At 46.7% G+C, this 21668-nt stretch overlaps 1 protein-coding gene across 16 annotated transcripts in view; it reads left to right on the forward strand.

Moving 5' to 3' along the window:
• The window catches only part of FBRSL1 (fibrosin like 1), an 863567-nt gene that overhangs the window by 366079 nt on the left and 475820 nt on the right, over positions 1-21668 (forward strand). For all 16 annotated transcript variants that reach the window (XM_066609681.1, XM_066609673.1, XM_066609675.1 and 13 more), the window contains exon 3: positions 5441-5542. In XM_066609681.1, the coding sequence (XP_066465778.1) occupies positions 5441-5542 (102 nt within the window). The remainder of the gene's footprint in view (positions 1-5440; positions 5543-21668) is intronic.

The raw sequence follows: 21668 nt of genomic DNA on the forward strand, positions 1-21668 counted from the left end.
CAGCTTTTACGTTTTTTAAAATATTTTAAACCAGTGGTTCTCACAGATTTAGCACCGGGACCCACTTTTTAGAATGAGAATCTGTCAGGGCCCACTGGAAGTGATGTCATGACCGAAAGTGACATCATCAAGCAGGAACATTTTTAACAATCCTAGGCTGCAATCCTGCCCACACTTACCCAGGAGTAAGTCCCATTTATTTTCATTGTTAAAAGAATATACATAGTAGCCTGTTCAAAGTACAGATTTGTAACATTTCCCCAAGTGCAGTCACATACCATGGTAGCATCAAGTCTGATGTATTAGAAATAAAAATTATACATTAATAAAAAATTCATTAAAAATGAATGGGGACCCAGCTGAAATTGGTTCACGACCCACCTAGTGGGTCCCAACCCACAGCTTGAGAAACACTGTTTTAAACAGTTTTGTTTGAGCAGCTCATGTGGAGTGGTCACAACATTTAGCTCCCTGTCCCCAGAGTTGCAGGTTGCACACATATTATAATAGGCAGTGATGATCTTGATGATATCAAAATGGTACTATACAAATGCTAAATTATTATTATTTTCCCCCCAAATGCAGCTATTTTTCTAATGCAGCGTTAATTTCAGGTGTGCCTCCATTCGTTTCAATGTGTAGTTTATTTTTGATATGTTGAACTTGTTGCTAACTTGGTATGTGACTGCATTTAGGGAAATGTGAGAGATCTATACTTTGAACAGGCCATTATGTATATACATTTAAGTAAGTGTAGTATGTAACATCCCTAGCATGTATGCACTGCTGAAACAGAGATGCCTGCGTTGGCTCGGTCATGTCGTGAGAATGGATGATGGCCAGATCCCAAAGGATCTCCTCTATGGAGAACTCATGCAAGGAAAGTGCCCTACAGGTAGACCACAGCTGCAATACAAGGACATCTGCAAGAGGGATCTGAAGGCCTTAGGAGTGGACCTCAACAGGTGGGAAACCCTGGCCTCTGAGCAGCCCGCTTGGAGGCAGGCTGTGCAGCATGGCCTTTCCCAGTTTGAAGAGACACTTGGTCAACAGTCTGAGGCAAAGAGGCAAAGAAGGAAGGCCCATAGCCAGGGAGACAGACCAGGGACAGACTGCACTTGCTCCCAGTGTGGAAGGGACTGTCACTCCCGAATCGGCCTTTTCAGCCACACTAGATGCTGTTCCAGAACCACCATTCAGAGCGCAATACCATAGTCTTTCGAGACTGAAGGTTGCCACCACACATTAAGTAAGTGTGGCTAGGATTGCAACCTTTGGGATGTTATGAGAATTGTTTTTTTTTTTTCTGAACAGATTAGCAACTGATTGGGATGCTTAGGAAGGTTCATCTTTATTTTAATTAATTTTTAAAACTTATACTTATTGTAAATTTACTTAATTTGATTTTGTTGTATGAGGATGTTAAAATCTTTCCTGCTTGATGTTGTCACTTCTAGCCATGACATTACTTCCAGGTTAATGACAACACTTCCGGTGGGTCCTGACAGATTGTCATTCTAAAAAGTGGGTCCTGGTACTAAAAAAGTTTGATAATCACTGTCCTGATGGTTATCAGATTGAAGATAGTAACTCAAGTTAATGTGTTTTTCAATGCAGTTGGCCATGGGTGAACTCTTGGGGAAAGCCATCCGCCAAGGCTGGGTAATTAAAGTCAAGATCAGAAGCATGTCTAGTGGCCATTCTTTGACTTTGAATTGCTTTTTATTGGTCCAAAAAAGCCCCACCCTAAGACCTGGCAAAGGCTTTGAGAGAAGCTACTACTTTGTGGCGTGCCAGAAATAACTCTGTTGACCAAGTTCATCTCTTTGCTGCAGATGCAAGTCAGTTTCATTCTGTCTTTTGCCTGTTGTGGCTTCCAGCTGCGAAAGTGGGATCCACTCCAGTTCTTTGTGGGCCTTTGGGTCTCACCACTTCAGCAGCGTCCTCCGTCTGAGGCTGCCTTCCCACCCCATCAAGGCTCTTCCTTTGCCCCACGATGCCTCCTCCTTCCCATGTCTCCCACAACTGGTTTTTGGAAGTGGCGGGAGCAATTGCTAGTTCTTTATGGTCAGCTGCCACCCTCTGTTCCTTCTTATCAAATAGTAAGTGGTAAGCAGAAGACTCCAAGACAGGGAGGAGATGAGAAGAGGATCCTTCCTTGATCTCCTTCCATCTATGAAGTTTTAAAACTATTTTGGCATTTTTGCAGTTGCCAAACTTGTAATTTGCCAGGGTTGGTGTGGGTGTGTGGGGAGTAGCTACGGCAGCCTAGAACCAACAACTTGTGATCGTGGAAATTTTCCCACACAAAGAGAGGGGGGAACAAGATGCTTTATATCCTGCACCGTTTTATAGATCATAGATTTGTAGAGTTGGAAGAGACCCACAAGGAAGGGTTGGTCATCTAGTCAACCCCTTCCTGTCGCAGGAAATCTCCAGCAAATACTTGTCAAGCCTTTGTTTGAAGGTCTCCTCTGAGGGAGAATCCATCACCTCCTTTGGCAATGTTTTCCACTGCCGAACCTCCCTGACCCTCAAGAATTTCTTTCTGATGTCCAGCGCATATCTCCTCTCTTGCAGTTTGCATTGGATCAAGTTCTACTAGAAATTTTGAGAATAAACCTTTGCACCATGGTTTGTTTGTTGGCAACCTTCAGTCTTGGAAGACTATGGTATTGCACTCTGGATGGTGGTTCTGGCACAGCATCTAGTGTGGCTGAAAAGGCCGATTCGGGAGTGACAATCCCTTCCACACTGGGAGCAAGTGTAGTGTGTCCCTGGTCTGTCTCCCTGGCTGTGGGCCTTCCTTCTTTGCCTCTTTGCCTCAGCCTGTTGGCCAAGTGTCTCTTCAAACTGGGAAAGGCCATGCTGCACAGCCTGCCTCCAAGCGGGCCGCTCAGAGGCCAGGGTTTCCCACCTGTTGAGGTCCACTCCTAAGGCCTTCAGATCCCTCTTGCAGATGTCCTTGTATCGCAGCTGTGGTCTACCTGTAGGGCGCTTTCCTTGCACAAGTTCTCCATAGAGGAGATCCTTTGGGATCCGGCCATCATCCATTCTCACGACATGACCGAGCCAACGCAGGCGTCTCTGTTTCAGCAGTGCATACATGCTAGGGATTCCAGCACGTTCCAGGACTGTGTTGTTTGGAACTTTGTCCTGCCAGGTGATGCTGAGGATGCATCGGAGGCAGCGCATGTGGAATGCGTTCGGTTTCCTCTCCTGTTGTGAGCACCATGGTTATTGCACAAAATAATACACAAATTGTAGATAAGCTGTTAATTATTTATTTATATTAACATGGCAAGTGAAAATAAATGTTTCCAGTGAACCTACTAGGGACCGGAACAGTTGATCCGTTATTTATAATATTGTAAGTAAGGGAAAGTTTTGTTTGTTTTTAAATGGTTAGGTAATAGCGAGTGGGGTGTTTGTTTTTTGGGAACTCTTCCATATATTCTAATGTAGAAGGTGCAAATACTTTTGTTAGAATTGTTCTGTATTTCTGTGTGTGCATGAAGCCATTTGTTCAAGTACCTGTTTATATATATATTTTTAAAAGGCATTAATTTACATTTAAAATTTAAATATATTTACATAAAAGAATATATTAGAGATGGAACTTATATGAATAAATGAAAGTCTCAAAATAGCTCAAGGCCTATAAAAGATCCTGTGCAAAGCAAGGTCAGCCTGTGAAACAGCAAGCAGTGGAAGGAGCCCTCAGCAGTTGGGTCAAGCAGCGAGAGGTCAAGCAGTTGGCCCTCACAGTGAGAGTAGTCGTGTTGAGCCAGCTTGGGCTCCAGCAAGTCTCCAGAGGGCCAGAGGCTCATTGGAGAATGGGGGCTCCCCACTGGTCAGACTGGGGGTCCCCGAGGGCTGCAAATGGCCCCCGGACCAGGGTTTGGGCATCCCTGAGAAAGAAAGAAAGAAAGCTTTTCCTATAGCAAAGTATACAAGTGGCTTTTTCTGTCGATCACCAGGATTGAATTTCTGGTTGCTAGCTGATGATGGTGTCACAATTTCTTTGCACTCTTGTTGGCAACTATCCATGTGTTGGTGGAGACAGAGTAGAAACAAGCCATCATCTCTGGCATTAAGGTGTTGGGGGTCCTGTTTGCAGTATGGGGATGGTGTTCCTTCCCTACCTTAAAGAGCTCTTGCAAAGATTACCGAGATGATGTTTGGAAAGTTCTTGCTCAATAAATGCTGGAAAGTCAGTCTAGAAAAAAGATGCCTGAGAGGGGGACATGATTGATATGTATAAAATCATGCATGGGATGGGTAGAGTGGATAGGGAGATGTTCTTTTTCCTCTCACTCAACACCAGAAATAGGGGACAACCACTAAAACAGAGTGTTGGGAGAGTTAGGACAGACAAAAGAAAATATTTCTTTACCTAGCATGTCATTAGTCTGTGGAACTCCTTGTCACAGGATGTGGTGATGGCATCTGGATGGTGCGCCTTGAAAAGGGGATTGGACAGATTTCTAGAACAGTGGTTTCCAACCTGTGGTCTGGGGATCACAGGTGGTCCTCTGTGAGACCCTGAGAAGTAGTCTGCGAGGTCCCAGGAAAAAAAAAGATGATCACCTTTGATCACTTCCATTGTCTCACCAAGTGAGTTCTCCCCCACCAACCACTGAACAATCAACTGGTTGTAGGTAGTCTGTTCTCCACTCTCTCTGGTGGTCCAGCATATGCTGATGTTCCAGCTGTGAGAAGGTCCTTTCTCCACCCTTTCTGGTAGTCTGTGGAGGAGTGCTCACTTGGTGAGATAATTCCCCATGGACTACCAGAGAGGGTGGAGAATGGACCCCCTACAGCTGGCATTTCCAGTGTCTCGCTAAGCACCCCTCATGGGCTACCAAATTAAATTGTATTTTTTTGTGTGGTAGGGATAGAGGGAATTGCATGTGGTCCATGACAATTCCAGTGTTTGCCTCAGTGGTCCACAGGCTCCTAAAGGTTGAGAACTACTGTTCTAGGAGAAAAGTCCATCACAAGTTACAAGCCATGGTTGATACACACAGTTTCCTGGTTTTAGAAGCAGGCTGTCTCTGAATGCCAGATGCAACGGAGTGGCACCAGGATGTGGGCATCTTGTTGGCTGTGTGCTCCCTGAAGCATCTGCAGGGCCACTGTGAGAAGCCTTTGGCCTGTTCCAGAGGGGCTTTTCTGATGTTCTTAATGTTCAGTATTTCTGCACATGCTAATCCTATAGGTCATACATTTTCATTTAAAAGAGAAGTTTGGGCATTGGGCCTTTTCAAACAGCCAACTGTGCACAAATGTTCTCTTTCTCCTGAGGCATTTCAGAAACCCAGGTGGCTGTACTCACACCCTTCAGAGGCAGGTCTGGAGCGTTTGGTGATGGCCAAGGCTCTGTGGGTGGTTCCCTAAAGACCTGTTTCAAAATGCCACTTTCTCCTGCTTTCTGCAGATGAAGGTCCCCGCGAACCGGAGTGGGCGGAACAGCGAAGACGACAGCATCCGGGAGGCCACCAGTTCCCAGCGCAGCAGCTCCAGGGACTGCCTGAGTGACGTGAGTATACCGTCGAGAAGCTGGCTGGCGCATCCGTGCGGCACTTTCATAAATCTTGCGGAACAAACGTTGGCATCCAGAGGTCACCATGTAATAACTTTTTCTCTCCCCCCCACCTCCCCTTCATGTCATGATTGAGTGTTATGGCATAAGTGGCTGAGCTCCCCCTTGCAAACACAATAATCATCGCAAATAATGTGATAAGTGAAAGATCAGAGGTGGGGGGAACGAAATGGAATTGTTAGTCCTGAGAGGATGGATGGCTCAAGATTATGTCTTGGAGAAGGAAAGGGGTGTGTGTGTAAATTGCTCTTTGTGTAACCATTTTATTTTTAACCGTTGTGTGTAATTATGCTGGATTGCATAGATTGTTGCATGAATTGTGCACCTATTTTCATTCCTCCTGCTCTGAGCTGGAAGGGAGGGGAATTGGGTTCATGGTTGTGTGTGTGTGTGTGTCAACGGAGGGAATAGGGAATGCCTTTCTCCAGGGAAGCTAAGAGCCAGTTCTGAGTGAAATGTTATGATAAAACAAAAGCAAACGGTGACTTTCGTGGCTAAACAGACAAATGGGCTTTTTGAATTGCCAAGAAATCAGGGGAAGTGCTGGGATAATTTTATGTGAAGGTTTTTGTGTGTGTGTGTGTGTTAGCAATTAGCATTTTGCCTTCATTAAAACATGATTTTTTGCTAATTAGGACCTTTTCCCGTTAGGAGAGATTTAAACGACGAACAATAATCAAATGCTGGCACCAGGCATGTCTGAAATATTAAATTTAACATTTCAATGGCGAGCCCACCGTGGCGTCCCAGAGAGAGGGGTTTTCATGTTGAGTCCTATTAATGTGAAATATGCTTCATAACGAAAAGCTGTCACAGGACAAGCAGCTCACACCAGCCAAATTCAATTGGACAGTTAATTTAGCTTTAAAATTGAAAACACTACCTCTGTTTCAGGATGCAAAGAGAAAGGGGGAGGGGGAAGCCTTTGATAAGCCTAATGTATTTGCTATTAAGGCTTTCAGAGCTCATTCTGCTGGAGAAGGGAGAGGGGAAGATGGGAGGAGGGAGGGGGGCACAATGGCTCCCACAAATGTGTTTAAAAGCTGGAAGTATTTATTAAAAATGTCAGCAGAAAAGTGCTTTTGGCATATTAAAGCAGGCTTCAGCTTGACAGCTCTTGACAGGGAAATGTGACGGGGCTGGTGTTGGGGTGTGTGTGTGTGGGGGGGGAGAGAATTTGCTCTGCCTGTTCATAGTGTAAATGGGGTGCCACAAACAGCCTGTGCGGTGGGATCAAAATAAGAGTGGGGTGGGGGCGGCCAAGCCTTGGGACATTCTTCCAGAATGCAGGAATGTGATTACATTGGAAAGGAGGGGGCAGTGCTGGTGGGGGAAACAGGGTGGGACAGGACACAAGGAGTTGAAGGGGAGAGGCAGTTCTCAAACTGTGGGTCTGTGGCCCACTGGTGGGTCGCAAAACTGACAAGGCAGATTAGGCTGTGTCAGTGGTTCTCACACATTTAGCACCGGGACCCACTTTTTAGAATGAGAATCTGTCAGGACCCACCAGAAGTGATGACATGACCAGAAGTGACATCATCAAGCAGGAACATTTTTAACAATCCTAAACTGCAATCCTACCCACACTTACCCAGGAGTAAGTCCCTCTGACTATTATTATTAAAAGTGTATACATAGTAGCTTGTTAAAAGTACAGGTCTGTAAATATTTCCCCAAATGCAGTCACATACCATACACATCAAGTCTAATATATTAAAAATAAAATATTGAAATGAATGGGGACCCACCTGAAATTGGCTCGTGACCCACCTAATGGATCCTGACCCACAGTTTGAGAAACACTGGGCTATGTGCGTCAAGGGCTAAACAACCTGCTACTTGCTGGGGGGGGCACTGCTGTCCAATCACCATTAGAACCACAGAGGCTTGAGCAGTTGGTAAAGTGAAACTTTTTTTAAGGTGGGTCTCAAAGCTAAAAAGTTTGGGAACCACTACGATAGGAGGCTTTCCTGCCTCAGATGGGGGGGGTCCCCTTTCCAATTCTGTGGTTCTGTGAACTTTTAAGGAAATAAGAAAATGCCTCTGGGAAGCTCAAAAACAGGAAATGGAGACTGTGGCCTTCCCTTCCCTTCCCATTGCTCCCCCCCCCCCGATGATATTTTTCAGTAGCAACCACGGTATTAGTCAGTGTGAGGGTTCTTTTAGGCAATGCATTCAAGGGGCACACTACATGTGATGCTAAACACTTTGTCTTTCTGTTGGTGGTTTTGTGGTGCTTGTTTTTTAACGTGGCTGCTCGTGGCCCTTGTATGAATTGAGGCCATGGCACCATGGGAGGGGGGTTAATGAACTCTTTTATCCTGCAGTACAATCCTGATGAAAGCTGTTGGGCTGACCCCAAGCTGGCAGGAGCCATAGCTCAGCAGTAGATATTTGTGTGCAGAATGAAGCCCTGGTAGCATCTCCTGGCAGGGCTGGGAAAGAACCCTTTCTGAAATCCGAAAGTGTGACTGCCAGTCAGTGAACACAGTTCTGTCCAAAATGGACCAGTAATCTGAGTCAGCAAAAGAAAGTGTCCTAATTCAGGCGGGCCCCATCTCCGCAGCTTCCATAATCCCCATATCCGCGGCTTCCATATTCCCCATATCCGCGGCTTCCATATTCCCCATATCCGCGGCTTCCATATTCCATTTTCAGTGCCCCATGGATACAGGGGCACACCTGTACAGGCAGTTCTCGCTAACCATGAATTAACTACCCGCGGATTCGCTTATCTGCTGGAAGCAGAATTGCCACCTTCCTCTCATGATTCACAGGCTGTTACTGGCTATCAGCGGTTTCCCTGACACTTGCTGGCATTTTGAAGCTTCACATGAATGTTTGTGGGTGCCATTTTGAAGGTTTCCACTGCAGAAGGGTTTCTGTTGCTGGCCCTCCTACTGGCAACTGTCTCTAACCCCATTGATCCCATAGGATCAGTGGTTCACGATCCACTGATTTGGTATCCCCTGGGGTTTCTGGGAACCTAACCCCAGTGGCTAATGAGAACTGACCGTATTTGCCCTGGGAGGAAAGCTGCCATGACATCAATCTAAGCTCCCCCTCCTGAAGTAAATACCAGCCTGAGGGGGTGACTTCCTCAAGGACAAGAGGGTGTACACACACATGTGCCTTGCACCTCAGGCGTCATCTGTGCCTTTCGGAAGGCTCTGGCAAGTGTGGGGAGGTTGCACCCCCCTTGCACGTCAGAAGTCCTGCCAGAACCTTCTAAAAGGGACTTCCAATTTAGAATAAAACACGTGCAACCTCTCTGCACTTAAGAAGGCCTGTCGGATTTTTGAAAGTCACTTCTGGTTTAGTGAAGAAAACAAAAGTGGCTTTCTGAAGGGTCTAGCAGGCCTTCTGAGCTGCAGGGAAATACCCTGAGGTCCTCCATTGCAGGCTTGCAATGCGCAGTGAGTCAAATTTGTGGATCTGAAACGGTGAATAATGAGGACCAACTAACCACAACAGTATAGAGTGGAAACTTACCCAAGCTGTACCAATGGTCAGTGACTCGGTAAGGAACTCCAAGTGCTTGGAGTTCATTGGATTAGGATGAGTGCCTAATCCAATTATTAGGAATGTATGAAGTTGTACTGAGTCAGATCATTCATCTCTCTAATTCAATATGGTCAATACAGACTGGCAGCATCTTTCCAAATTTTCAGATGGGGGGTTTATCCAGCCCTACCTGAAGATGTTGGGGCCAACCTAGAACAATCAGCAGGCCAACCAGGTGCTGGGCCATTGCACACTGACCCCTATTTCAAAAAGACCTAGGAAATGGGTTGTGGGGTCCAGACAGCTTGTCGGTAGCATGCACTATCCGCGGAAAAAAGCTTTTCCCAGTTGTGGCAGCCCTGGAGTCTCAATGGCACATGTCAGAATGTTGTCCTCTCTAGCAATTGTAGAATCGACAGCAAGTTCTCCAAAATAAGAGTTTTCTCTTCTCTTGCACACAGTTAGGTGCCAGATATTAATAGCGAATTAAGAGGCAAACCATTGCTGTGCCTGTTTGATTATTTTGATTGAAATGACACAGAGGGAGGGTTTGGGTGGGCCCAGGAGGGGAAGGGGGTGTTCTGTTTCGCCTCCCTCCCTGGCCGCCACTCCTTGTTCCATAATTGTCCTAATCTTTTCTGATGTCCTGAGCAGTGTAAAAAATCCACACAGAGCCTTATATAATGGCTTTTAAAAAGGGTTTATCTTTTTCTTGACCCATCAGCTTAAGAACTGCCTGCGTTTTTTAATGGATTTTCTCCGTCACTAAATTGAATGGATCGTTCCTCATTATCATTTAAATAGGACCCTCATTCCCCACAAACACAGAACATTTGAATGTGGTGGTAGAACTGTCTTAATTTGAAATGTATGGAAGGTTGGTGGGGGGAATAGGGTGGAGAGGGGGAGGAATGGAGCATGAGGAGAGGCGGCTGTGGAGTATGGAATTGCTGGATGTAATTGTCATGGATTCTCAATTTTGTCACCCCCAAGATGGGGAAATAGACTAATAATTGTCTCCCGGCCCTAGCAGAATACTTGCCCTAGTTAGCTGAAGCTAACACTCTAATTGTCATGGGGCATCTAGATGAATGAGGATGTATGCAGGGCACAGCAAGGGCTAAATTGAGTGATATACTAAGGCAAAGAGCAAATTGGCAATTATGGGCCCAGTCAAAAAGGTTGGCAGGTGTGCTGCGTTCTTGCGAGCCCTGAGGGGGAAATTGGAAATATAAAATATCAACCATAAATACCAGCTGATTAGGAAATATGTTGCGAAAGGTGCAGGCCACTTTAGAGAGCAAAATAAAGGGGGGGAAATGTTGCTTAGGGGGGCTGGGGAGGGGTTGATTTAATGTCCAGAAAGATGACTACATCAGTCTCCACAGAGTAAACCTTAGGGTGCTTTTTCATCCTGGCTGTCTTCCTGCTGGTTGAGCAAAGTGGCTTTTAATATTATAAGGGGAAAAAAGAAAGAAAGTGCAACTGAAGGGGCTAGAAAGCACAAATGATTAAGGTCCCCTATGGGGGAAACATTTGCAGATTGGTTTTTAGCAGAATTCAAGGCACAGAAATGAAAAATTTGTACCAGTGCCTCAAAATTGGAGAGCCTCTTAGGTTGCCCATTACAAAAAACTGTGTGTGAGTAACTGCTTTGGTCTGTACTTCCCAGGGCCGGCCCATCCATGAGGCATACTGAAATGGCTGGCTCAGGCAGAGGATTAATGCCTCCATCTGTATCTGTGTCTTTTCCTCCTCCTTCTTGTACAGTAGGCCCTCCTTATCTGCGAGCTTGGCATCCATGGATTTGAACAACAGTGGATGCCTCCTGGCCTCAGAAGGCCTCTGGTTCACTTCTGTGATTTCAGGAGGTTTTCCAAGGTGCAGAAAAGACCACTCCGTTGGTCTACCCGCACATCAGAACACCTTCCAGACACAACCGGAAGTTGCAGAGGAAAATCAGAAGTCACTTTTAGTTGTGTCCTGGAAGCCTTCTGAGGAAGAAGAGAAGCCAATGGCATGACCTCTGGAGGGCCTGCACCACCTCCTAATAATTAACTGTGGTGCCACAACCTTGTCCCCACTTTGGGATTCCAGCATCTGCAGATTTCGGTATCCTCTGGCGGTCCTGGAACTAATCCCTCGCAGATACAAAGGGCCTACTTATTTGAAAAGGAAGAGAGGAACAAGGAGGAAGGGAAAGTATGGAGAAGAGAGTGATGGCTAGAGGATCTCTGACATTCTAGCCCACCGCTCTATTCTACTCTCCACACTTCCTCTCCAGCCACGTTCCTCTCTTCCTAATCCAAGAAATGAGAAGAGGTGGAACAAAGGAGGTGACTGGCATGCTGATGGGTAAGGTCAGGCAGCATTTGGTGTACTGGCTCAGGCACCAGTAGATTTGAAAAGAGGGAGCAACCTGGTCCTTCTCCAGATGCCCTGTTTTTCTTCCTTTATTGATACTTAGTCTTCTCTGTGTTACTCAGTATTGTCAACGCTGAGCAACTCTCCATGGTCTCCAACAGGAATTTTTCCATTCCCTACATGCCTGGAGACACTGCCACAGATTTAACCTTCTCATGCAGAGAAGGTGCTCTGCCACTGAGCTAACTGTCCTTCTCAAGCACATTTTTTCCATACATCCTCAACTTTCCTGTTTGGAGATCCCATGGTGTTCTGTACTGGGTCAGATAAAAATGCTGTGAACTTTAGCCTTGTACAGTGGTCTCTCCTCAGATTATCAGCAGATGCCAAGCCTGTGCTTGGAGGGTGTCAGAGGAACTCCCAGATACAACCAGAAGTGCCTTCCAGTCATGTCCAGGAGGTCTTCTGAGGTACACGGGGGTGGGTGTTGCTTCTACAAGTCACTTCCAGTTTGCTGGCACAGCCTGTACCTGCCAATTTAATTATCTGTCGAATTTGGTTCTGTCCTGGATCAGATCCCTCACAGATCCCAAGGGTCCACTGTATATCCAACATGGGACACAATCACTAAAACATTTTAAAAGTGGTAGCCCATGTACAGAATGGTAGCCCGTGTACAGCCACTAACTATTCTGAGATCTTATCAGCGGTCAGGCCCCTCCCCCCAAAATGCATTAACTCTATTATTTTAAAAACTGAAGCTCCAGTACTTAAGAACTGTCAAGGTGCAAACATCCATGGCCTCAGCGCTGATGCTTCCTAGCATTCCTGAACATGCTCCATCTTGTTCTAGTCCTCTTGGCCTGCTTTTCAAAGTAAACCCACTCAGCATGGAGTGCTGTACCATAGGTATACTATAAATACATTTTTTCATATTTTACAAAATGCTGAATACCCATAATAACTCATAATAGCAGTGTTGGACTCAGAGGTGTAAAACACTGCTGTGGTGCCCAGGGCAGTGATAGCACAATGTCACATGACATCACTTCTGGAGGAGGAGCGCTAGCTACAGGGAGGAGCACTAGCCTTCAAGGGGAGCCTCTGCAGGAGAAGGAATGGGGGGCCTGAAGCCACCAGTGCCACCTCCTCCTGGGGAGAACCCACAAATGTTCTCTCCTTGGAGGAGAACCCTGGCACGTGAGTTGTACTGAAGAAGGGAGCTTCTGTACAATGCTTATGGTGTTTGATGCTGTGAGTCAGCAGTTCCATTCACTCCCTCCTGTTTTCCCCTGGCTCTTTGGCCTTTGCATAGATGATTTCCTCCCACTTACTTGTTAACACAGTGTAGCCTGGCGTGAAAGACTATGATATAACTGCAGGATTTTGCTTTATGGCAAAGAATGATGGGGCTGCTTTGTTTATTTAGCTATCCCAAACAGAAGCAGAGAGAAGACACTTCTGTGGAGAAATGAATGGGGTTTTCGGCCTCCCTTGTGATGACTGGGACCAGCCCTGGCCTCTGAGCAGAGCAGAGGGTTTGACACTGACATTTGACAAATCAGCTGACATCACGTTAGGGAACTCGGAGAGGGCACGTGTCTGCTGGGCTGACATACAGTCCTGTGTTGGGTGCAGAATGGTTGCCTGTCCTGTGCCCCACCCTCCCAAAGAGCACAATGTCCTAATTTATTTAAGATCCAGGTGGGGGTGGGGGAGGACTATTTTGGCCCTACAGTATTAAATGCTGAACTGGGTCAGCACTGACAGGCAGATGGTAAATCTAAGCTCCCATGTATTGCTTCAGCCAAATCTTCAAACAGAACAGGCTGCCCATCAGAACTTTGAAGAAACTGGCATCTCAGGTTAATTTCCCTGAACTCAGTGCTTTCAAGGTAAAGCTGAGAGAGGGAGGATTTTTCTTCAGGACTCAAAATCAGATGTCGGACAGAAAAGAGGATAGGGTGTGAAGGAAGAGACTGGATCTGGACACAGAGATATGTTATGCTCACCTAAACTTTGGTTGTGTGGCAAGAGGGGAACAGTCAAAGGCAGGTTGCATGGAAAAACTGGTTTTTTTGTGGCTGAAGTCAAAAGTTAAATAAGGGTCACTTTGTGTTACATGTTGAGGTTTACACCTTGAATGTAAAGTTTGAATGCGCAGATGTGTTCACTATACAGGTATGCTCATAACAGAGCCACGATTAGCTGTGGCTTCTTGTTATTTACTGGAGTGTGGCAGAGCTGGCTGTCATGAATATTTACAGTTTAGGCCTAGGTTAGCATGTGAAGCCTGAACCAAACCAAGTCACTAACGGAGAAGTGGCTTGCAGTTCCTAGCTGCAAGAATGTGATGGTTGTCACAAAAAGATGGTTGTCTCTCCTTTGCTGGCCAGAAAGGACAGACAACAAGAATTACAACCCATTGGAATGTTTAACACCTCAGTAGACTGAGGGGCGCCAGAATGGAATGCAGCCATGGATCTCCAGTTGGGAGGGGTAAGAACTAGGAGGGCTAGCAACCAGACCCACTCCTAGAAGGTTCTGTCCTCAAAAGTTTCTGATTGGACAGTCTAAATAAGTATGAAGTCACCTCAGTACTATTAGCATAAGAAGTATACTAATGAGTGCCCCAAGGGGTGTGTCCTGTTCTTCTTGTGCAGAGTTTTTGGGTGCAACATCCTGCACGCTGTGAGCTCCATTGTCCACCGTGGGCATCTGGCCTCACAGGTAGCCTGGAGCTAAAAGATCTACAAGAGTAATTGACCCAGGTGAGAGAGAGGGATTAATAGAGATAGCCAGCTAGCTTTATTATTTTATTACTGATATGTTTCCTAGATGTTTATGCCTCTAGCATTTGCTGCCTTATGTAACCTTATGTACTTAATAAACTAAAATCTCTTTTACCAAGTTGTTTCATTGTCTATTGGGCACAAAGTTTCAGAATCCTGCCTAACTGTTTAGCAAGCTACCAAGTGCTCATTGAGGTCTAGTAACTTGAGGGCTGAAGCTTTAATTGGAGAAAGAGCTCAGTGCCTGCAAGAGATAGAGTTAAGCCTAGAGGGTCTCAGTGTCCCTGGACTGAGGCACTGGCACATACAGGGTGGTGGCAGTACTACTGGACAGGGGGGCCTTGAGGGTTCGAGAACCAAGAACTCTGAGCACCCCAAACTCCCCTAAGTTTGTGACACTGGCCCATCTATGAGGTCTAATGAGGCATTTGCTTCAGGGGTCATTCACCTTTGCCTGTCCACTCACCTTCACTGCTACTCTTCCTTCGCTCACTCTCTGGACTGGAAAGGAGGAGGGGTTGGAGCAGAAGAGGCAGTGTGGAGAACTCCCCCATTTCTATTGGAGTCCAGGTTGGGGAGGATCAAATGCTGCAAAAGAGCAGCATTTGGTTTGCCTCTTCAGGTTGTGAGTGGTTTTGGGCCAGCCCTGAGATGTGGTGTTTGGAAAACAGCCCTCTTTTTGGGGGGTGGGTGGGTGGGTGAGTGAAGGCCTCACCAAACCACCATCCTTTGCACGTAAAAGCCCAGCTCTATACTTGACATTCAAGTCAATACAAGGACATCTTGTATACAAGGACATCTGCAAGAGGGATCTGAAGGCCTTAGGAGTGGACCTCAACAGGTGGGAAAACCTGGCCTCTGAGCGGCCCGCTTGGAGGCAGGCTGTGCAACATGGCCTCTCTCAGTTTGAAGAGACACTTGGCCAACAGTCTGAGGCAAAGAGGCAAAGAAGGAAGGCCCATAGCCGGGGAGACAGACCAGGGGCAGACTGCACTTGCTCCCGGTGTGGAAGGGATTGTCACTCCCGGATTGGCCTTTGCAGCCACACTAGATGCTGTGCCAGAACCACCTTTCAGAGCGCGATACCATAGTCTTTCGAGACTGAAGGTTGCCAATACAATACTTGACAAACCCCCCTGACTGAAACCTTGGTGCCGTTTACTGCGGAAATGATCCTTGACATCTAAAAGCCAGTGTGAGTTTGGTGAAATTCATCTTTCCACATTGCACAATATTTGTTTTTTTGAGTGCATCTTATTAGAGTCAAAATAACTTCTGCTATTAGCTCATAAAATGTTGACCATGAAACTTCAGCAAACCAGCTAGAGTAGGGGTGTCAAAACATAAGGCGCGTGGGTTGAATGTGGCCCACGAAAGCAATTCATCCATCCCTTGTTATAATTGGGCTCTCCCAGCTTGATAAATAGGCTCTCTTGTATCCTGAACATTTGAAGATTTGCACATTTTCTCTTCTGTCATCTGCAGCTAATGGGTTTCTATGTGAGAACAAAGTGTTTATTTTTGGCTATCATCTGCTTAATGATGTCACGTCCTGCTTAATGATGTCACTGTTGGTACTCAGCAGCAGGGCCTAGGACAAGGGGGTAAAGGAGGTAATTTGTACTTGGGCCCAGGGTCAAAAAGGGAGCCCAGGAACCAAAGGAGGGGGCCCAAAAATTTCCTGGTAGGTTACATTTTCCTATCTACTCAGACTTGTTGCTTGCATGGGATGCTAGAGATACTATATGTGTGTGGCTGCAGTTACTGGCAAGCCATATATGCTGGACTGAGGAGTGCATACATGGCACTCCTTAACACAGTGTCCAATCTGGGAGGAAACTGGCCTGCTACAGTGGCTCTTTGGCTGGTGGATCTCCTTGCCATGAAGGAATGTACAGGAGCTCAGGGACACAATTGCAAGGTTATAGCCGCTGCAGAAGCAAGTTTTGGTCTGCACAGGACACTTTCCATTCTGGTGTGAGCCTAAATACCATGATGCTAATTTTCTGCATGATTTTCTATATTTAAAAGATTTTAGAGAGACTTCGGAGTTGTTTAGTTTTCCATATTACTGTACCTAGCTACCGATGCCACATGAGTGGGTAGCCCTGGGCTCCAAAGAAGTTTCCAGCTGTCTCCACCCTTTCCCCACCCTGTTTCACTCTTCCCTGCCCCCATCTGCTTACCGGTGACTACCCTCCCCCATTCTGTTTCACCCCTCCCCCTTTGTAAAAGGGCCCAAAAGAAACTTCATACCCCTCTAATAAAACTCCTCTCAGAGGCCCTGCTATGAATGCTAACTTTAGTTCTCTGTATGAAAGGAGTTTAACATCCCTGAACTAGAACTTTTTCAGCCTATTCCTCCCCCCCCCCGAAACAAAACAAACCCTCCAACCCTAGAAGAGTGGTGTTCTTTGTGGGTATGTGTGTGCTTTTATTTGGAGGATTTACTGTATTTTTCGCTCCATAAGACGCACTCCCCCCCCCCCAAAAGTGGGGGGAAAAGTGTGTGCCTCTTATGGAGCGAATACTGCAAAAACAAACAAACAAAAACTCCGCCCCAGCCCTGGCCCTGCCCCCTGCCCGCTCACTCTGCTCTGCTTCCCCGGGCAGTCAGAGGCTACTCAGAAGTAAGTCTCAGAGTCAGTGGGGCTCACTCCCAGGAAAGCGTGGGTGGGGTGGCAGTCTGCCCAAGCCCGCTTGTCTACTCAGAAGTAAGTCACAGAGTCACTGGGGCTCGCTCCCAGGAAAGCGTGGGTGGGGTGGCAGTCTCGCTGCCCAATCCTGTGCATGCCTACTCTGAAGTAAGTCCCATTAGAGTCAGGGGGGCTTACTCCCAGGAAAGCCTCTCTCCCCCCCCCCAAGCCTGGAGCATCACAGCCTCTCTTTCCCCCCCCACCCCAAGCCTGGAGCATCACAACTTCTCTGCAACACAAACACTTTCCCCCCTCTCTCACACACACAGGCTGCCCCCTTCTCTTACACACACAGATGCTCTGCCCCCCCCACACACTTACACAGCAGGGGAGGGGCGCTTTCACTCACCTCATCCAGCATCTGAATGTAAGCCCGCCCCCATCACAAAGTAAAAACTGTCTCCTTGGTCAGAATGCCAGTGTTTGCTTATTGCACAAGCCCCAGGTAAGGCTCGGTTCTCACCATAAATCCAGAGGTTTGTTGTGTCTTGAGAATTATATAAGGAGTACCTGAGGCAGAAAGGGTTTGTGGGTTTTGAAGGAGTGCAGGTTGGAGGTAGGAGAGGAGACTGACTGGGTTTATTGAATTTGGAATCTGACTGTGGATTGTGACTGGACTTGGATACCCTGATGGATTTGGCTGACCTTGGACTGTAATTTGGCTTATTGGTTCTGGACTCTGATTTGGCAACTCTGATTGATGGGACTGATTTATTTGGCATCTGTGGACTGGAACTGGACTCACTTTTGCTTGCTGCACTGGTGAGTTGCACAAGGGGGACTGATCAGCCTTAAGCGGGCACAAGGGCCAGTGGATTGGGATTTGGCAGAACATCATTGTAGCAGAAAGATAATGTGATCCCCTATTTGTGTGCACCTGCTTTTGTGAGCTTCATAAATTCTGACTCTAGCGATGATGGTTTCTTGGGGGTTCCAGAAAACTAGAGTACTCAAACCTTTAAGTCTCTCCATCTGTTAATGACAGTGATAATGGTTCTTAATGCCACTGTTGACTGCTGTTCACTTTACATGGTTCAAATGTTATTCTGTTATAGTTTATTAAATATTTTATTACACTATTTGGTTCGGAATTTTTTTTTCCTGTTTTCCTCTTCTAAAAACTAGGTGCGTCTTATGGTCAGGTGCGTCTTATGGAGCGAAAAATACGGTAAATTTTTTTTTTAAGACCAAAATTACAGACTGAAAGGATATCTCAAGGGCCTTGATAATAGGATAATGAAGCCTCTTAACTCTTACATCAGAGTTTCCAATTCAGCCCAGGTGGAACAAAATCACCAAAAGGCATCTTATGGCTTGCCTTGAATTCCTTGTATATAAAGAATTGCTGACTTCTTTACGGAGAGGTGTCTGCAACTTTGAAGGTGCCGGCATTTCTCTGTTAACAGTAATTGGTACCTTCTCTAGCAAGGGAGCCCAGGAACCTGTTTAGCTGATGCAGCCATGTGCCCTTTAGCTGATTCCGTAAATCAGTGATTTTCAACCTTTTTCGTCTCATGGCACACTGGCAAGGGTCAAGGCACACCATCAGTTTTTTGGCGATTGACAAGGCACACTGTGCGGTCAGTGGGGGGCTCACATCCCCCAGTGGTCCTATTGATAAATGACTCTCTCCCAAATTCCTGTGGCACACCTGGGAACCATTTGCGGCACACCACTGTGCCATGGCGCAGTGGGTGAAAATGGCTGCCCTAAATCCTGGCAAATGCAAGGCAGTCCTGAATGTGCAGCTCTGTGTCGCAGTGCAGCCCTAAGCCTGTCGACTCAGAACCAAGTTTAGTGAATCATAGAATTGGAAGGGACCCACAAGGTCATCGAGTCCAACCTTCTGCCTGGAGCAGGAAAATCTCCTAGCATCTCCAGCGTGTTCCTTCTCACCTGGGAGTGGCAACATGAGCATAGGAAGAAGCACCATGCACCCAAATGCCTTGCTGTCTCTTTGTGGGTGTTAAGGGAGTGGTGTGGGCCTTGCTCATGAGAGAGAGACTCCCACACCCCCCTGGCGAGTAATGAGCTGGTGGATTGTTTATGCTTGGTGAGCCTGGGAAAGGATTTTAAGGGAAAGGATTTTCCAAATCTTTTCCACCCAGAGCGTGATTGGGTTTGGCTTTAACATGGTTTGTTTGAAAGGGTCTTTCCTTTTCAAAATCTGATGATGATGATGATGATGATGATGATGATAATAACTTTATTTTTATCCCGCCCTTCTCCCTAACGGGACCCAGGGCGGCTAACAACATAATAAAAAAACAGATTTTAAAAACATTAATACATAGCAGATAAAAACATTTAAAAACACATTACAGAGGCCATAAAAACAGTAGTCAGATTAAAAGACAGAATAAAAGAGCAAGTCACCGAGGAATCAAGCCTGTAAAAAACTAAAAGATGTATAAAAATGTTAAGAAGGCCAGAAATCAGAAGGCTTGTTTAAACAACAGTGTTTTCAGGCCTCGCCGAAAACTCTCAAGAGAGGGAGCCATTCTCAAGTCAAGGGGAAGGGAGTTCCATAATGTTGGTGCCACTACCGAGAAGGCCCTATTTCTTGCAGCTGCCCCCTGGACCTCCTTGGGTGGCGGCACTTGCAAAAAGGCCTTCTCTGATGACCTGAGAGGGCAAGCCGGATTGTACAGGAGTAGGCGGTCTCTAAGATATCCTGGCCCAGAGCAGTATAGGGCTTTAAAGGTCAAAAACCAGCACCTTGAATTGGGCCCGGAAACGAATGGGCAGCCAATGTAGCCCCCGGAGAAGCGGACTGACAGAGTCAAACCGCCTGGCTCCAGTGACCACACGGGCCGCCGCATTCTGTACTAATTGTAGTTTCCGAACCGTCTTCAGGGGCAGCCCCACATAGAGCGCGTTACAGTAATCTAACCTTGATGTCACTGTGGCATGGATCACCGTGGCCAGGTCTGCACGATCCAAGTACGGTCGCAGCTGGTGCACCAGCCGAAGCTGAGCAAAGGCCCCCCTAGCCACAGCCGCCACCTGGGAATCCAGCAGCAGCTGCGAGTCCAGGAGGACCCCCAAGCTGCGAACCTGCTCCTTCAGAGGGAGTGCAACCCCATTCAGAGCAAGTTGATAATCCAGCACCTGCATCGAGGATTTCCGAACCAGGAGAGCCTCTGTCTTATCCGGATTTAATTTCAGCTTGTTAGCCCCCACCCAGATCCTCACTGCTTCCAGACAGCGCTCCAGGCCCTCAACTGCCACGCTGGAGTCTGGAGGAAAGGAGAGATAGAGCTGGGTGTCATCAGCATATTCATGACACCTCACTCCAAACCCCCGGATGACCTCTCACTCCAAACTACCCGGATGACAAGGGTATTGGATGCAGAGAGAAGGGCACACACACACACACACACTTTTTGGGAAGGAGTGCTTGCTCTCTAAATCCTTTCCAAAGGTTGGACTTTCAAAGGACTGGATCGAAATAGTTTTACAGAAGAAACTGTGATGGGGGGAAGCCTCCAGCAATTCCCAATCCAGGAAATGCTGAACAGGAAAAATAAATTCTTCTCCACAGGGGAACTTTTTTACCTCTGGAAATTCCAGAGAACCCGTGTGTCTGTTTCAAAATGTTGTGCCAAGTCTTATCTTTTCAAGGACACAACATGCTGCATATAAAAACACCATTATAGAACTAGCTACTAAACTGCTGGAGTTTTCTCCATGCCCTCCCCTCCCCTCTAGTTTTGTCTCCAAAAAATTCATATTTCCTCTTTTGCAAGTTCTGTTGAAATCTGTGCAAGCAAAAAAGAAAGCAAGCAGTGGAATGAACTGTGAGTTCCTCCCCCCTGCACTAGAGTCGCCATACCAAAAACAGGCAGCTGTATTCAGCAGGGGAGGGGTTTGTTTGGGAGGCTTCAGAGGCATTTAAAATCCTCTTACACCTCTGAAAGGATTTAAATCCCCTTATTCCTATGTAAGCCTCTTGCTCCCCAATAGACCTCCTTGGACCTGCACTAGCAAGTCCAAGGAGAGAAAGGGGGCAGGGCGGCAGCAGGAAAGGAGGATAGGATGCAGTGCATGCCATCACTGTTGGATCCCCCTGCAGTGTCTCACCCCCCCCCCCATTATGCTCCTATCCCTGCCTGATTTGGTCCTCTCCCAGAGCAGTGGGTGTGCTCACCTGGGCAACCCACACTATGTCTTTTGCATATGCTCGAGACTGAGTAGCAGTCAAAACTAGTTTTACGAGCTGCATGCTTTAGCCAATTGCCCACTTAATCTCCTTTGGGTGTCCCCATCAAGCAGCAGGCTCCAGTCATATCCAAGGGAGCTGGGCAATTCCTCTTCCTTGCATGACAGAAAACCGTGTCCATTTCACCAACGCAAGTGAATACGACAAAATCAATAAAGCATTTTTGGAGCGTTGCCCGTGCTGTAAAGCAGGTGCAGAGTGAAGGCAATGAGAGTCTTGTAATAACAGTATATTTGTAAAGAGTCACATAATGGACCTTGTTTTAAAGAGTGTGTACTGGCGAGGGGGGAGTTTGCCTTAATAGCTTTAAATGGGGCCAGCCAGCAGTAAACATGTTGACCTGGTATTTCCTTTCCTCTTGGTTTCCAGGATTGGAAAGCAAACAAAGCTGGGGGCTGTGAGCATTGGGCACAATAGCAGCATGTCTCTGAACCTGGAACTCCCATTGGGAGAGTATTTAGCTGCTTCCTCTAGGTGTGAAATGA

The sequence above is a fragment of the Tiliqua scincoides genome, chromosome 14 (assembly GCF_035046505.1).
Source record: "Tiliqua scincoides isolate rTilSci1 chromosome 14, rTilSci1.hap2, whole genome shotgun sequence".
Lineage (NCBI taxonomy): Eukaryota > Metazoa > Chordata > Lepidosauria > Squamata > Scincidae > Tiliqua > Tiliqua scincoides.